Source organism: Arachis ipaensis, chromosome B7 (genome assembly GCF_059453495.1).
Source record: "Arachis ipaensis isolate K30076 ecotype BB chromosome B7, ASM5945349v1, whole genome shotgun sequence".
NCBI lineage: Eukaryota > Viridiplantae > Streptophyta > Magnoliopsida > Fabales > Fabaceae > Arachis > Arachis ipaensis.
This window is the reverse complement of record NC_142442.1, coordinates 10,668,579-10,683,996: the sequence shown is the minus strand read 5'-3', so window position 1 is coordinate 10,683,996 and position 15,418 is coordinate 10,668,579. Positions and strand designations below refer to the sequence as shown.

The following is a 15,418-nucleotide window of genomic DNA, read 5'->3' as shown; positions in this document are numbered from 1 at the left end:
CACTTTTTCATTATAATTAGAATCAAATTTTTTTTTTCTAAAATTAAAGAATTTTTCTCTTCTCTTTACTAATTTTACAAACAAAATGTATTACATGTTATTCTCTCATTATAATTGAAATTAAATCTTTTCCCCTAAAATTAAATAATTCTTCTCTCCTCCTTACTAATTTTACAACCAAAATATGACACATCTCACTCCCTCATTGCAATTGAAATCAAACATTTTCTCCAAAATTAAAGAGTTCTCCCCTCCTCCCTCTTCTTTTCTCTATTTCTCTCATTCCTTGAACCACTCTATCTATTTTATACATCATTATCAATATCAATGACTAATTACTAATTTGATAATCAAAATGTGCAACATGACATTCTTTAATTGCATTAAAATTAAAATTAAAATTAAAATTGAAATATATATATATTATGTATCATATATTACTATCTAATTTAATAATCAAATGTGTCACATGATATTCTCTTATTAAAATTGAAAGAAAATATTTTTTTTAAATTAATAAACTCCATTCCTAAATTCTCTCACCTACCTGTCTCTCTCTATTTTTCTATTTTTCTCTACTATTTTTACTCTATATATAATTTATATTTTATATTAGTAATTTGACAAATCAAAATATGTCATCCGATATTGTTGTACAATTAAAATAAAATTTTTTCTTCCAAAATTAATAAATTCTCACTCTCACTCTCATTTTTTTTTCTTTATCTTTCTCTTTCTTTTTTCTCATTCTCTATTTTTTCTATCTTTCTGTTCTACAGAAAACAAAATTAACAAATAATATAATTCAAATAAATAATAATAATAATAATAATAATAATAATAATAATAATATTATTATTATTATTATTATTATTATTATTATTATTATTATTATTATTATAGTTTTTTAATTTTTTATTTAATTTTAAATTTTCACCGCTTATCTTTTTAATCTATATTTTTATTTTTCTTCTTTCAAATATTTATTACATATAATTTGGAGGGAATACTAATGTTATAATTAAATATTATAATCAAGATTCAATTGTTTTAAAAAAATTAATTTTGAGTTAATTTTATAACTATCAGTATAATTTTTTTATACTAATATCTAATTATATTTGTATATACATAGAGAGAAAAATATTATTTTTAAATAACAAATATAAAAATTAATTATTTCTATTTGTGCAACAAATTTAACACCTAAATAAATATAAAATTATACACGTTAAATTATTTTAAATTTTAGATAATAAATATTAAAATTAATTATTAATAAAAAATTAGACTTTTTCATATAAAAATATTAACTAAAAATCTTATTATTTAATTTTTTATCTACAGATACTTTGATCTTTTTAGACAGAGACTTTTGTCAACTTACGATTTTTGTTGTAAAAGTAATTTAATTTTATAAATTTTTTGTAACATGTATAATCTATGCTGTCAGAATAAAGTGAATTGTAATTTTAAAAAATTTATATTATCGTAATATTATTACGGGTAAAAGTATTGGTTTTATATACTAATTTCAACTTAAATTAATTAAATTAGAATTAGTTGTAACAATAGGAAAAATGTAATAATTAGCATTAATTAGTACAGTTTTTTTAAGGTGGGTGTGGCAGTAGACAACTTTTATTTATTTCATATTGTAAGGATATTTTAATAATTTTAAAATAAAAAAAAAAAAGCTTACAAAAGGTATGGTGTAAGTCACAAAAGATGTGACAATACCCTCTCTCTTTAGGTTATAAGGTTAATAGCCAAATTCGTCTACAAAAGATTACTAATTTTTTAAATTAGTTTTCAAATAATTTTTTTAGTTATATTAGTCATTGAAAAATAAAACGTAAGCTAAATTAGTCCTTTCGTTAGTTAGATAATGACGTGTCACGTTAAGTGTCACGTGTCACCAGATGATTGGTTGACGTATCAGGTCAGTGACACTTAGTTAGCACGTCACGTGTCACTTGATATGTAAAAAAGATATTTATAATAAAAATAGTCCCTGAAAGTCCAAACGTAAGTCATTTTCATACTTAAAATCTTAAAAATTAATCAAATTAGTCCTTATATAATTTTTTTTATTTTTTCATAATATTAAATTTAAAATATTTTTTTATAGTACTAATTTTAATATTATTTTTAGATCTTAATAAAAAAAATTCTCTTTACATAAAATAATAAAAATAATTAAATTATTATAAAATTATTTTGTCATTTATATTTTAAAGTTTTACATTTTTAAATTGTAAATTTTTTTTATAGTAAATTTTTTTATTTAAATGAGTTTATTAAATTATTGTTCATTATATATCTAAAAATTTAATATTTTAAATTTTACTAAATAATATAGTAATTATTTTAAAATTTAAAAATGGTTTTTTAGGACATTTGTTAACTAATTCTTAAAAATATATGAATTTTGTTGAGAAGTATCTTAAAGAGTAAAGACTAGGGTAATTTAATGATCTAAAAAAAGTGAAGAGTAACAGTAAAATGTTAACGATATTGAATGCATAAATAAAATTTTGTGCCTTTTAGACTCAACATTTTTAGATTGATTTGTGTGATTTATAAGCTGAATTTGTCATTTGGTTGAAGCGAAAATAAGAGATTATTGAAAAAGAAGATTTATTAGTTGTTTACTTCAACTAAATATTCTTCACCTTCGTTTCTCCCTAACAACTTCAATTTCATGCATCTATAGATTTAATTTTGGCGGCTACTCACATGATGATGGGTGTTTTGTCTTCAGGCAAAGATAGTACTTTAAATCTATGTAATACTGCCGTGTGTAAGGATCACATCAATATTGTGGGACCCATTAAAAATAATGAATGTACTTAGAATAACATGATAATTAACTTAGTTCTAATAAACCAAGTAGATGAACCCAATGGTTCATTCCGAACTGAGTAAATCGAGTTTGTATTTTGATATCTTTTATTTAAATTAAAATTTTAAATAAAAGTAAAATAAAAAATAAAACCTTATTACCCATCGATAAAACTCAATCTTCCAGTGTAAGCTAGAGAAAATAGTTTCTTGTGTCTACATAGGGAGTGACCATTCATACCACCTTGCTGGTGTGGCAGTTCCAAGTACTTGTCCGAAGATGACGAAGACAAAGTACATTGTGGTTATTATATACAAGGTTGATATAGTAAAAAAAGTTCAAGTTTCCTAAAGAGTTGTGAGCAATTGTAGGTATCTGGAGATCGAAGAGTGATATCGTTTCAGCAGCTCTTGGTAAGTTTTTGCCCATAACTCTAATTTATTTCAAGCTCAAAATAAGAATAGATATAGGATATACATTGGTAGTGGAAAATACTAAATGCATTGTTTTATTTATACATTAAACCAAATATTTATTTTCGAAATTTGTGGTAGGGTATTTTTTAATAAATTTTATTATTTAACCCCTATCCGATTATGTGTGTGCCTTTGTTAATAATTTTCTAAAAGCTAGTCCTTTAAATAATCAGTAATAATTTTGTTAAAAAATATATCCAAAATAATCATATTTAAAGAATTATTTGTGAAAATAATATTTCTTAAACGACGAAATTTTTGAGGTAGTTGTCTTAATGAGTAATAGATGAAACTTAAATTTTATGTTGATGATATAAGAGAAACCAAGAGTTTTAGTTTAGTTTTAAGAGTCCCTCCCTATGTGGTTGTTTAAAAATTTCTATTTTCATGTTTGAAAACTGAATTACTATAAAAATATATTTATTGGATCCTTGTGTGTGTCATTGTAGTGTAGAATTTGACAATAATTTTTTAATGCTAATTTTATCACAGCAATAAGTTAAATTTGAAATAGGATTATGATTATGTTTTTGGTTATGATTTGATTTTACATTTAACAGTTTGGTTTGCATTAGGAGATGGATATCGAAGGAGAAGCAACTTACTTTGAAAGTGACGAGGGAGGCCAAAACATGAATGAGACACTGGAGAATGTGAGTTGCACATGTGCATGTTGTGGAAGCAGTAGATATTGTGGTGTTCTAACAATAGAGGACATAAGGAACCACTCATGGATGACAGCTGATGCAGCATATGAGTGCTATGTTAGTTATGCTAAAAGTGTTGGGTTTGGAGTCCGTAAGGGAGATGCTGCTCGTGGCAAAGATGGGAATTATACAAGGCGACGGTTCTTTTGCAACAAGGCAGGATACAGAGAGGAGAAATACTACAACAATTCGAATAGGAAGAGGGAGCACAAGGCAGAGACTCGAACTGGTTGTGAGGCAAAGCTGTCCATTTACCTTGATGAAAGTTCTTCAGTTTGGAGGGTTAGGAAACTAGTCGAGGAGCATAATCATGAGTTAATACCACAATGCCTTGTCCACCTAATTCCAAATCATCGTCGTTTGACCGATGCAAACAAAGCTCAGACTGACACAATGATCATGCATGGACTCCCTACTTCTCAAATTATGGGATATCTAGTTGGACAAGCAGGTGGGTATCATAGAGTTGGCTTTTCAAAGAAAGATTTGGATAATTATATAGAAAGAAGTAGACGGGCAAGGATTATTGGTGGCGATTCAAATGCTACCATAGGATACTTGAGTGGCAAGGCTGATCTAGACCCGATGGCGATGGCACGCTATAGTTCTACCCCTGAAGATAGATTGGGCAACTTATTTTGGGCAGATGGAATGTCCAAGGCTGATTACCAGTTGTTTGGCGACGTCCTAGCATTTGATACCACGTACCGAAAGAACAAGTATAAAAAGCCACTGGTGATATTTTCTGGTAGTAATCACCATAGGCAAACTTGCATTTTTGGTTTCGCTGTGTTAGAGGATGAATCAGGACCGACTTACACATGGTTGTTGAAGAACTTTCTGGATGTTATGCTGGGTAAATCTCCTACTGTTGTGGTAACGGATGGAGATGAAGGCATGAAAGAGGGTATTGCAAATGCATTCCCTAATGCAACCCATAGATTATGCGGTTGGCACCTTCAAAAAAATGCAACGTCTAACATCAAAGATCCAACATTTTGTGCAGAATTTAAAAAGTGCATGTATGGCAAGTGGCATCCCGATGAGTTCGAGCTCCGTTGGGCTAAGATGGTAGATACTTTTGGTCTGCAAAATAATGAATGGGTTAACATTCAATATGCTAGGAAGAAAAACTGGGCTAGCTCTTACTTGATGGACAAATTTTGTGCTGAGTTTAGGACTACCTCACGATGTGAGGGCATCAACAATTATGTGAAAACTTTCATTAACTCTTGTCATTGTCTGTTGGACTTGGTGACTAATCTTGAAGGGAGGATTTGGGATTAGGGAAGGGGGATTAGGGTTGGAGAGGGGGGAGAGTGCATTCAGGAAGGGGACGGGGGGAGTGCGTTGGGGAGGGGGAAGGGGAAGTGCGTTGCAGGAGAAGGATTAGGATTGGAGGGGATTTTTGCCATGTCATCAAAACGTAGTGACTATGTCAGCATTGTGCTTGTCGGAAATTTGCTCCGTCGAGCTCGAAGACACGCTTGTCAAATTTTAAAAATTTTTAGGGGCCATTTTGACAATAACAAAAGTCAGGTACCATTTTGTCAACGTCGGAATCTTCCGGATACCGATTTGATATTTACCTCTTTTATGTAAAGGGAGTTTTATTTATTAAGATCTAAAAATTGATATTAAAATTAAGGTTCAATTACTCTGTTGATCCCTATGTTTTATTAAATTTTTTTAATTAAGTCTCTATAATTTTTTTCTTTCAATTGGGTTCTTATAGTGCTTTTAATTTTATAATTAGCTCATTTTTAGTGTAAAAAATGTTTGAATTATCTGAATATTTCTTCGTAATCTGAAAGTATTCATAATTAAAAACCCAACTAGGTCTTTGCCACATGTATTATGGAAGAAATATTCTGTTAATTTTAACATTTTTTATATGAAAAATAACCTAATTACAAAATTAAAGGTAGTTTAGAAACTTAATTAAAAAGAAAAAAGGTACATAGACCTAATTAAAAATTTGGTAAAACTATAAGGACCAACAAAGTAATTAAGCCTAAAATTAGTATTAAAATTATTAAGAATTAATATTATGAAGACAAAAATAAGAGAGATTTATATGGAACTAATTTGATTAATTTTTTAAATTTTAGGTATGAAAATAACTTATTCTGTTATTTCAACAACTATTTTGACTATACACCAAAACAACTATTTTGACTCTAAATAAATTTATAACGTGTCAAATAACAAGTAGTACACGTGCTATGTCATGTATTCCTGACATGACACATCAACCAATTATCTTATAACACGTAACATTAACCTATCATGTCATCATCTAATTTTTTACCAGAATTTAATGTAAAATTTAATTTATCTAATATAATAATAATTTAATAATTAAAATTTATTAATAATAATTTTCTGTCTAAAACATTTTTACAAACTAATTTAGTGTATTAATATAAATTTATTGATTCAGGCATAATAAATTAATAGAATAAATAATTAATTAAGTAACGAGGTATTTTTATGGGCCATTGCAATCTGGTTTTTTTTTTTTAAGACCATTGTAATTTGTGTATTAGAACATTAGACTGCTGTTTTTTATTTTTTGGACAAGCATCACTATTAAAAAGCCCACTTCATTATTTAATTCTTTTCTCATTTTTCAAACCAGCGAACCAAGTCTACGTTCAACCGATTTTTTATTCTTCGAACCAGACCAACCAGTATATTAATAAAAAAAAACCGATGGGACCACATGTTTATCTTAATTAATGATACACTAACTACGAAACACGTGTGATCATCCTATCGTTGCCAACTCAGAATATTTACATGAAGACAAAACACCCATCATCATGTGAGTAGTCGCCTTTAATTTTTGATGTTGTTGCTGTTCATCTTAGCTTGTTGCCGATGCGAATGAAGAACAAACACAAGGTGGCGATTTTTAATTTGCTATAAGTATTAAAATTAAAGTACAGAGAAGAAAGATCGTGGAGTCCTCCCAAGTCAACTTGCAAGTCTTGGTCTTCCGACGATAACATATCCGCCCTGTGCACTCCCTTTCCATTCACATGCACACAAATTTCCAAAATTGTTTATATATTTATTAATATCCGTTTCATTATTCAAGTATTGTTGTAGTGTGTACAGTAAATGTTTTTAGATTGATTTTTATTAATCCTATAATGAAGCAAATTAGAAATCTATATAAGAGAGTTTCAAGCAACTACTATGGTATACTTTCTTCACCATTGCCCTCTTCTGTATAACAGTTAGAGCTATTGAAGTAACAACACTAGTACTACATTTTTCTTCACCAATCACCATCGTCCTCTTCTATATACTTACACAATGCTCATATTGTCACCGTCACACTACAACAAAATAATGGTGTCTCTCATCATGTTTCTCCTATCTATGGCTTCACAAACCTTGGCTGTGAATGTGGCCTTGAGTACCGAGACTGATAAGATTGCTTTGCTTGTTTTGAAGGACAAGCTTACCAATGGCGATCCTCATGCTCTGTCATCATGGAATGAGTCTCTCCATTTCTGTGCATGGGAGGGCATTACATGCAGTCGCCGTCACATGAGAGTCTCAGCCTTGCAACTTCAAAATCAATATTGGGGAGGTACTATTGCGCCATCTTTGGGAAATCTGACGTTCCTAAGGGTGATCAATCTTACTAACATCAACTTGCATGGTGAGATTCCAAGAGAAGTTGGTCATTTGAAGAGACTGCAGTTTCTTGGCTTGAGCAACAATAATCTTCATGGAGAGATTCCTATAGAGATGATAAATTGTTCAAGCCTTGAGGTAATTATAATGTGGCAAAATAATCTAACTGGGAAAGTTCCTTCATGGTTGGGTTCTATGATGCAACTCACTCATCTGGGGCTTGCAGTCAACAATTTTGTTGGTAGTATCCCGCCTTCTTTGGGAAATCTTTCATCCCTTGAGGCGTTGTCACTTGGAGTTAATCATTTGGAAGGAAGAATAACTCCAGCTTTGGGTAGGTTGTCAAATTTGAAATTTTTGAGTTTAAGTTCAAATAATTTTTCTGGCCAAGTTACTCCTTCACTTTATAACCTTTCAAATATTCAAGTTCTTGATTTCGCTCGCAACCACTTAATGGGTACTCTTCTCTCAAATATACCTCTGGCCTTTCCCAATCTTAAGATGTTTACGTGTGGAGGGAACCGATTCATCGGTACTTTTCCATCTTCAATATCCAACCTTTCTGAGTTGCAACTATTTGATATCTCAGTAAATAATTTTCATGGACCAATTTCTCCTACCCTAGGGAGTTTACACAAACTCCAGATATTTAACGTTGGTCATAATAGATTCGGAAATGGAAGAGATCACGATTTGGATTTTCTTTTCTCATTGACTAATTGTACTCAATTGCAGAACCTAGACTTTTATGAAAATTATTTAGGGGGAGTATTGCCAGATATCATAGGCAACTTATCAACCAATCTTGTTTTGCTTGATATGGCGTTGAATCAAATATCTGGAAGGATACCAGAAGGAATTGGAAAACTAGTCAACCTAGCAACACTTGATATGGAGGAAAATTTCCTTGGGGGAACAATTCCAGATTCAATGGGAAAGCTAAAAAATCTGGGAGAGTTGTGGTTGAGTGAAAATAAGTTCTATGGCAACATCCCTCTTGTCATTGGTAACCTTACTATGTTGTCTGACGTTGATCTGAGCTCAAATGAATTTGAAGGACTCATTCCTTTTACACTTGGATACTGCACCAACATGCAAAAATTTTCTGCATCTGAAAACAACTTAAGTGGTAACATACCCAATCAAACATTTGGCAACCAGCAAGGCTTAATACAGTTGTTACTATACTCCAACTCTTTTACCGGCCCCATTCCTTCTGATCTTGGAAACTTGAACCATCTTTCCATCTTGGATTTACAAGATAACAAGCTCATTGGTGAGATTCCCACGAGACTTAGTGCTTGCACTGCTTTAACAGAGCTCGTACTAGAAAGAAACTCATTCCATGGAAGTATACCTTCATTCTTGGGATCTCTACTATCCCTTGAAATCTTAGACCTTTCTAATAACAACTTCTCAAGCACAATCCCTCATGAACTTGTGAATCTCACGTTTCTGAGTATGTTGAACGTATCTTTCAACCATCTCTATGGTGAAGTCCCGGTAGGAGGAGTATTTAATAATGTCACAGCAATATCACTCGTTGGAAACAAAGATCTTTGCGGTGGGATACCTCAATTGAATCTTCCTGCATGCCCTATGTTGCCCTCACAGAAGAGATCTCTCAAAAAGAGAGTCATCCTCTTCATTGCATTTGGAGGGGTTCTAATCTCTTTTGTAGCTTTTATTAGTATATATCTCTTCAAGAAAAAGGCAAAAAATTTATATACTACTTCTCTAGCTTTGCAATATGGCTATGTGAAGGTTTCTTATAGAGAGCTACATCAAGCAACAAATGGATTTTCTTCATCCAATTTAGTTGGCACAGGAAGCTTTGGCTCTGTGTATAGAGGAATCCTTGTCCATTTTGAGAGGCCTGTTGCTGTGAAGGTGTTGAATCTTCAAACACGGGGGGCATCAAAGAGTTTCATGGCCGAATGCAAAGCTTTAGGAAAAATCAAGCACAGAAACCTTGTCAGCATACTGACTTGTTGTTCAAGTGTTGATTACAAAGGGAATGATTTCAAGGCCATAGTGTTTGAGTTCATGCCTAATGGGAGTCTAGAAACCTTGTTGCACAACGCTATTGAAGATAGCGAATCCACAAATATGAGTCTCAACCTTATGCAGAGAGTAAATATTGCTCTTGACATAGCTTTTGCATTGGATTATCTTCACAATGGTTCTGGGGAAGCTGTGGTTCACTGCGATGTTAAGCCAAGCAATGTTCTACTTGATAATGAAGTTGTTGCCCACTTGGGAGACTTTGGATTAGCTAGACTCATTCATGGTGACGCATGCCGTTCTAGCAGTAATCACGCTAGCTCCTCTGCAATTAAGGGAACCATTGGATATATTCCGCCAGGTAAGTTTCTTTTGATATATCTAATAATATATATCTTTTGGAAAATGTTTTGCTTAGATTTCTCCTTTTGCATATTGTAGCAACAAGACAATTTGTCAAATTAAATAACTGTTTTGCTTTTGACATGATATTTTTACTATATGCTTTTGCCGATCCCTTTGTCCCAAGCAATTTAATTATCAAGTATTTATGGCAATCATCCCTTTAATATATTTAATTTATTGAACTGAAAATAATTAGTTTATAATGACGATATTATTGCATTATTTCTGTTGTCCCTTTTTTCAACTTTTTGTTTGAATCAAACAGAGTATGGAGCAGGATCTCCAGTGTCAGTAGAAGGAGACATGTATAGTTATGGAATTCTTCTTTTGGAGATGATCACCGGAAAGAAGCCAACTGATAGCATGTTTGGTGAAGGTCTAAGCCTACACAATTTCTGTAACATGGCAACTCTAGATGGAATCACTGAGATTGTTGATTCAAGATTGCTCATTCCAATTGATCATCAAGAAGGAAGGGTTACACAACAGCAAAATATGGAAGACACCATTCAAGAATGTCTTGTGTCCTTTGCTAGTATTGGAGTTGCATGTTCTCAAGAGTTTCCTAATCAGCGAATGAGCATAAAAGATGTCATAACTGAATTGCTTGCAATCAAGCAAAAGCTATCATGCTAATAACTGCCGTTGTCAATCATGATGACAACTCGCTGCACTATACATTTCAATTTCTGTGCTTTTATGTTCTCTATTAGTGTGCTTTTAATGTGGTATGTAACATTTTAAGTTTATGCGCTCTGTCCTCTGTATTAGTGTGTCATTTGCATCAGTTCAAGGCTTTATATATCTTCAATTAATATCTATTTATTTCTATCCATTTATTATCTATTTATAATTTATAATATATAAAAGAAAAAACCAACATAGTATTATATTAAAACCTTGACACATAATGCTCCATAGTCCACACCATTATCATATCATCGTAATCTTATTATTGGCAATCTCTCATTCACTCATGGTCACTCACTACTTGTTAATTATTGTGTATGTTGTAACCAGTTTATTTAAGAAATAGAAACTAATAACACTTAAATCTAATTAAAAAGATCATTCACAATTAATAATTATACATTTGATTAAATATTTCTTTATCAAAGACAATTACACAAATATAATCCAAATAATTGAAAAAATTAGAAAAAAAAAATTGATAACAAGTAAAAATTTATTTTATTCTTTGATAAGAATTATAATTACTCTTTTATTTGAAAAAGAATTTAAGAAATTACACAAAATCATACACATTTATAATCAATTCCACAAAGAAACTTCAAGTAGACTTTTTGAAGAAAACCTTTTTGGTAAACATAAACACATACAAAGCTATGTTCAATTGCATAAACACAATCCAAATAATTCTTTTAAAGTGTTGTTTGGATAAAATGTAAAGAAAATATTGCAAAAATTTTATGGCAAGTGAAAATATAATTTTGTTCTTTGAATAAAAAGAAAAACACGATTCTTTTATTTAGGAAGAAAAAACGAAGAAGTTATATGAAAATATACAAAGCTATCACTCAATTACTCACATTCGCTAAAAAGACGTAAAAACCTTTAAAAAAATATATTATTTTTCACAATTTTCATAAATTCATAATTTACAAAATGTGAATACTTTTCGTACAACACATTCAAGCTTGCTTTTGCTTCAAGTTATATTAGATAGCAAAGTTTTTATTGTCTAGTATAAAATTTATTAGTATACTTTAATTTTATGAATTTCATAAGAAGCCGTAGTTCATTGTGATATAAAGCCAAGCAATGTTGTAGTTGATGATGAAGTTGTTGCTCACTTGGGAGACTTTGGATTAGCTAGGCTTGTTCATGGTGCCGCAAGCTGTTCTAGCAGTAATCAAGCAAGCTCTTCTGCAATTAAGGGAACCATTGGATATATTCCCCCAGTTCAGTGTCAGTTTCTCTTGATATATCTTACAATATCCTTCTGAAATGTTTTTCTCATATTTCTTCCTTTATAATCATATCTAAGTAATTTTAGTATCAAGTATTTATGGCAATCAACCCCTTAATATATTTACTTTATTGAACTGAAAATAATTAATTTATAATGATGATATTATTGCATTATTTCTCTTCTCCTTTCCTGAAATTTTGTTTAAATCAGAGTATGGAGCAGGTGGCTCAGTGTCAGCAGAAGGAGACATATATAGCTATGGAATTCTTCTTTTAGAGATGCTCACTGGAAAGAAGCCAACTAATAGCATGTTTGGTGAAGATTTAAGCCTACACAATTTCTGTAACATGGCAACTCTAGAACGAATCATTGAGATTGTTGATTCAAGATTGCTCATTCCAATTGGTGAAAAAGAGAGAAGAAGGGTCACAAGTCAGCAAAATATGGAAGGCACCATTGGAGAGTGTCTTGTGTTGATTACAAAGGGAATGATTTCAAGGCCACAGTGTTTGAGTTCATGTCTAATGGGAGCCTAGAAACTTTGTTGCACAACACTATTGAAGATAGCGACTCCACAAATCCGAGTCTGAACCTTATGCAAAGGGTAAATATTGCTCTTGATTTAGCTTTTGCATTGGATTATCTTCACAATGATTCAGGGGAAGCCATAATTCATTGTGATATTAAGCCTAGCAATGTGCTTCTTGATGATGATATTGTTGCCCACTTAGAAGACTTTGGTCTAGCAAGACTTGTTCAAGGGGACAGAAGCTATTCTACCAGTAATCATGGAAGTTCCTCTACAATTAAGGGAACCATCAGATATGTTCCACCAGGTAAAAGTGCTCTTGATAACTTTTGGTAATATTTGTCTACTATTTCTTCAAATTAATTCATGTATTATTATTTGTTAGATTCATGATACTATCATGCATAATTGCATTAATTTACTTATGATATCTACCTTATTATGGCAATCAACTTCTTGAAATATTTATTAAACTGAAAATAACTTGTCTATAATCATTATGTTGTTGCGTTATGTCTATTCTTCTTCCCTTATCATTTGTTGGAATCATTTAGAGTATGGAGCAGGTGGACCAGTATCACCACAAGGAGACATCTATAGATATGGAATTCTTCTTTTGGAAATACTAACCGGAAAGAAACCAACAGATGACATGTTTGGTGAAGATCTAAGCCTACACAAGTTTTGTAAAAAGGCAATTCCAGAAAGAATCACTGAGATTGTTGATTCAAGATTGTTAATTCCGTTTGGTGAAGGAGAAAGAAAGATCACGCAAAAGCAAAGTATCAAGGAGTGTATAGTGTCCTTTGCCAGGATTGGAGTTGCATGTTCTCAAGAGTTTCCCACTCGACGGATGAACATTAAAGATGTCGTAATGGAGCTGCATGCAATTAAACGCAAACTGCTTCCATAAATAGGTGTCATGATTATGAGAAACATTTAGCTGCTTTGAGTTGGATTATCCTTCTTCTTTTTTGTGAATTATTGCGTGTTGTCTGTGTTCTCTTCTCTACCATTTACAAGGATTAAGGAATAATACTTGCTCACAAATTTATTACCATCAATCTTGGTTTATATAAGAAACTATATCATTATATGTTCGTTCTCTTCAATTACAGTAATGTGAGATAACAATTCAACACGATTCATTAATATACACAAATAGAAAAGGGCAAAAGAGAGGTTTGATTTGTCGATTTACCGAAACAGATTGCAGGCGCGTGAGGAATCATCGCTTGTCGTAATCGACGATCTCATTGTCAGTGACGGATCTAGAATGCTGAACAATGGAGCGACCAATAGAGTTGATCCAATCCTCCTTCTCCTTCTCCGAATCGGCGATGAAGTACATCGTCTCGTAGCGCGAGGATAGCTCGAACGCGCAAGGCTTGTTGATCGCGTCCTCTGCGCCCTTAACGGTAAGGTAAGACGCGACGGGAATGACGCCGCGTGGCTTTGACGCGCGCGTGACGGTTGAGTCTTTGAACCAGAAAAGCTCCCCTTGCTTGAGGACGAACCAGCGACGGCGCCACGTTTTGATGTACTCTCCCTGCTTTGTTAGCCAGCCGGTTCGCTCAGGGTTCGACCAGAACTCGATGGCGTCGTGGTCCGCGGTTGCCGGATTGGTTGCGAGGCCAACCGCGGCGCGCCACAGGTTGGCCATTGGTGGAAAAGGAAATGGAGGGAGAATAGGAAGTAAGAGACATTTAGAAAACAAGGAGATGAAAGATTCAGTTACAGTTAGTTACAGTGTCTCGCTGGGCTTAGCGGTACGCCAGGTTATTCTTGCCGTTTTTTTTTTTTTTTTCCTTTCCTTATATCAACTTGTTAACTTAATAAATACAAGTTTACAACCATATTTTGTATATTTTGAAAATATACTACTATTATTATCATTTAGAATATAAAATATATATTAAAAATAAATTAAATAATAAATATATTTATATAAAAATGTAAGTTATTTTTAAATACTCTCAAAATAAAATAAAAAATTTATTATCTCTAATTAATTTATGTTGTATACTTTACTTTGTTATAAAATAAATTATTAAGAATATTTAAGAATGTTTTCACAAATGTATAGTGACTACTTTTTTTATACATATAATATTTTATTAAAATTATTTATGAAAAATTGTGTTGAAAATTTTGATTTGGAGGAAAAGTTGTGAAAGGTAAGTATGTATTTTTTTTTTTTTTAATTCTTTACATAGACTACCCATTGTGTTAAACTCAAAGTGTGTATCATGGGTTCTGTTGTTAACATGTATTTTTTTTTTCTTTTATTCTATTTTTTATCGGTAACTTTACAAATATATTTAATTATAAATCATATCAAAATTTTAAAGTGATCAATAAACAAGAACACAATGAGTATTGAAATTTTAAAATAAATACGTTAGATGTGTCACCCTGAAATTTATGAAGGTCTTTTAAATGTTATATTAATAGAATTAAAGAGAATTTAGTCGAATTTTTCTTTTTATTTTTTTCTGTACAATCTTATTTCTACCTAAAATTTTTAATCTTCCTTAAGAATTTTTAAAGATATATATTATAACTTCAAATTTCTAAAGGTTTAATTATTTTATTATTCTTTATAGTTTCATCAACTACTTTTTAATCAAGTTATATTTTTATACTTTTTTTTTAATTAGATCTCTACATTATTTTTAATTTTATAATTAAATTTTTTTATGTTAAAAATATTAAAATTAGTAAAATATTTTTTTAAAAAAATATATGTTTAAAGATCTAGTTAAATTTTTAATTGTGAATATCTTTAATTTACAGATAAATATTTAGTTAATTTTAGTACTTTTGATACTAGAAAATAGAAATAACCTAATTATAAAATTAAAAATA

General features: G+C 31.1%; 2 protein-coding genes and 1 pseudogene across 4 annotated transcripts; 2 read left to right on the top strand and 1 right to left on the bottom strand.

Moving 5' to 3' along the window:
• Positions 1-3,899: 3,899 nt before the first annotated feature.
• LOC107606633 (protein FAR1-RELATED SEQUENCE 5-like) lies at positions 3,900-5,315 on the top strand. The gene has a single exon (XM_016308673.3). It carries the CDS (start codon positions 3,900-3,902, stop codon positions 5,313-5,315), a length of 1,416 nt encoding a protein of 471 aa, XP_016164159.1.
• A 2,001-nt stretch (positions 5,316-7,316) lies between these two features.
• Positions 7,317-13,606, top strand: LOC107606634 (uncharacterized). 2 transcript variants are annotated; one of them, XM_021107290.2, is made up of 2 exons: positions 7,317-10,044; positions 13,105-13,606. In XM_021107290.2, the coding sequence occupies exons 1-2, from the start codon at positions 7,353-7,355 to the stop codon at positions 13,461-13,463; spliced, it is 3,051 nt and encodes a 1,016-aa protein (XP_020962949.1). In that variant the 5' UTR covers positions 7,317-7,352; the 3' UTR covers positions 13,464-13,606. The 2 variants fall into 2 exon arrangements, with proteins under 2 accessions (XP_020962949.1, XP_088348665.1); XM_088492539.1 differs by lacking the exon at positions 13,105-13,606 and adding an exon at positions 10,354-10,896.
• A 67-nt stretch (positions 13,607-13,673) lies between these two features.
• Positions 13,674-14,259, bottom strand: LOC107606635 (pleckstrin homology domain-containing protein 1 pseudogene; annotated as a pseudogene). The gene has a single exon (XR_015891992.1). The product of XR_015891992.1 is annotated as a pleckstrin homology domain-containing protein 1 pseudogene (transcript).
• Between the last annotated feature and the right edge of the window lie 1,159 nt (positions 14,260-15,418).